Source organism: Pundamilia nyererei, unplaced genomic scaffold (assembly GCF_000239375.1).
Source record: "Pundamilia nyererei isolate P.nyererei 1_Seehausen unplaced genomic scaffold, PunNye1.0 scaffold00273, whole genome shotgun sequence".
NCBI classification, from domain to species: Eukaryota; Metazoa; Chordata; class Actinopteri; order Cichliformes; family Cichlidae; genus Pundamilia; species Pundamilia nyererei.
In genome coordinates, this window is record NW_005187674.1 from 357,388 (window position 1) to 360,032 (window position 2,645).

The following is a 2,645-nucleotide window of genomic DNA, read 5'->3' on the forward strand; positions in this document are numbered from 1 at the left end:
AGCAGCATGTCAGTCACCTCCCCGGCAATGCAGGTATGAACCATTATTTTCTTAATTACATAAAATACTCTCTGTCAGAATTCCCATTACAATCTGCTGATTTTCCCTGAAAGTCAGTGGATTTATTCTTTAGTCCAGCTGTTTGAACTCCTGTTCATGCAACAGCTGTGAATAGAAACCTTTCTGAAGTGTAAATAAGAACTTTACTTTTAGTGATCGAGTGTCTGTTGGTGTCCAGTTAACCATTCAGGTGCAGAACGTCCCTGCGCTGTCTGGTGGGGTTACCTGTGTGTTTGAGGACCTGAGTAATGCTCCCGGAGAGGTGCGGGCCAAAGGTCAGGTGATGTGTATGTCACCATCACTGAGGGACCTTCCAGCACAGACACACTCCTTTGGTAAGAAACACACACAAATTCATGCTTCAGTGAATTCAGAGGACATCACCTTTCCTTACTGTCCTGTCGTGTTCTGGAAATTTGACCTTTAACTTGACCCTCACTTTAACCTAACCCTACTTTTCTCTTAACCTTACCTTAATCTAACATCAGCCTAACCCTAAAATTCAGTAGTTTGCCTTTTGGGGACCCAAAAGGTCCCCATTCTGAGATTGTGCTAATGCAAGTCCCCAAACAGCAGAAAAACAAGTATACACACACCCGCTTATTCTGAACTTGTTTCTTTTGCCTTCTCGTTTTTCTCGGTTACCACATTTAATGTGCAATTCTAATGTTTTGTAATCATGTCAGCTTCAGTGTAATGCGCCATTATATTGATCACTATGAACTAAGTATTAAGAAGGATGTTATTATGCTGTTAATTTCAGGAGCGAAACGAGTGGTGCAGCTCAGCCTTCGCTCCACAGAGACTGGACACCAGTTCATCACCACAAACCTCATCTACTACAACTGCTCTGTGCTCAACTCGTAAGCCTTAAACACCTCTAACCTAATTATCTCATGTGTCTCTTCGGTAATGAACTCATAAATTCTTGCTGGTTGTGCTCGACCACTCAGAACTTTTCTCTCTTTCCTCTCTCAGGTGCACTTCCTGTGTCAGCAGTGAGTTTCCGTGTCATTGGTGTAAATATCGTCACATCTGCACCAACAACCTGCAGGACTGCTCCTTCCAGGAGGGACGAGTCAGCAACATGGAGGTAACACACACACAGACCTGTTTTCATCACTTAACTGGACTTACAACCAAGCGCTCACACTAAAATGTGATTCGCCGTATGGGACTTTATGTCCCCCGAAGGAAGGTGAAGGAACATCTTTGCGTCCCCACAATGCTTCACATAGCTGCCTGGCATGTTTCGACACTAACATAAGGCAGAGAGGATGATAAGTAGACGTAATATTACTGTGATTATTAGAACAGAAAAGGTCCAGGTTTCTAAAGACCTTTTTGTGTGCTAAATACCAAGACAAGGATCAATGACACAAGCCTACTGTGCCCAGATCTGAACAATCACAAGGAGATTGGATGGTTGGCCTGAGTCGTTTACATGTTGAAAATTAAATAAAATGAACATAAATAATCTACAACAATGTACAAAGACAAGCAACAGCAAATAAATAAAAACCTGCTTCTGAATGGCTATGAGCAGATGGAAAACCGTCATAAAGAGACACAAATTAAATACAATGAGGCGCGAAAGCCCTACAAACAATCTGGCATGAATACAAAGAGACATAAAACAACTATAAGAAGACACAAAACAACATATAACTATGAGCAAGTCACAACAAACTCAAACTTCAGTTCTGCTGTCAGTATGGCTTCTCTGTAGGAGGAAGTGAGGCCGTCGTCTCAAAAGTCATCAAAGATGCTTATCGATGTGTAAGACGAGACCTCTTTTCCAACCTGTTCATAATTGAACACATCATACAGGCGTCGAACTCCAGGCCTGGAGGGCCGGTGTCCTGCAGGTTTTAGATGTGTCCTTGATCCAACACAGCTGATTTAAATGGCTGAATGACCTCCTCAACATGTCTTGAAGTTCTCCAGAAGCTGGTGATGAACTAATCATGTGATTCAGCTGTGTTGACCCAGGGTGAGATCTAAAACCTGCAGGACACCGGCCCTCGAGGCCTGGAGTTTGAGTAATAGGCAAATTTCTAGAATTTTCCATCCCAAACCTCTAAAACTTTATTTATACTTTTGTGTTAACCTTATGTAAGACTTCATGTTTATGCTAGTAGCCGACACGATTGCCACCAGTTACTCTGAGATTTTTCAAAAACATGTTGGCAGTGGCAGTTTTTGCTCTTCAGGATGACTTTACTGTTCGATTAGAAGTGCACATAGAAGTGGGCTGGGTCAGTACAATATATATACAGTAGTAGGTGCACTTGAGGTTTAGAGTATGGAATAATGTGCGGTGTAAGGTTTCAGATGGGTTTCCAGTTACGACATACTTACAGTGTGGACTATTGCAGAGCTATAAGTCCTCTATAAGCATAACCTCTGCTGCTTCAAATGGACGTTCCCTTTATCTTATGGTGATCCTAATGGTTAACTCGAACTCTAACCACTCAATTTCTGTGCCTAACTCTCACTGTGTAGAGTTTCAGGCCATGTGTTGGTTTTTGTTTTTTTGATTGACCCATTTGCCTTTAATTCACGAGGCCAAGACACAACATGGA

The 2,645-nt window shown here is 42.2% G+C and overlaps 1 protein-coding gene across 1 annotated transcript in view; it reads left to right on the forward strand.

Moving 5' to 3' along the window:
• Positions 1 to 2,645, forward strand: part of plxna3 (plexin A3) — a 135,380-nt gene that overhangs the window by 92,639 nt on the left and 40,096 nt on the right. Inside the window, exons 9-12 of the mRNA XM_013915219.1 lie at positions 3 to 33; positions 239 to 395; positions 824 to 923; positions 1,039 to 1,153. Of these exons, the coding sequence (XP_013770673.1) occupies positions 3 to 33; positions 239 to 395; positions 824 to 923; positions 1,039 to 1,153 (403 nt within the window). The remainder of the gene's footprint in view (positions 1 to 2; positions 34 to 238; positions 396 to 823; positions 924 to 1,038; positions 1,154 to 2,645) is intronic.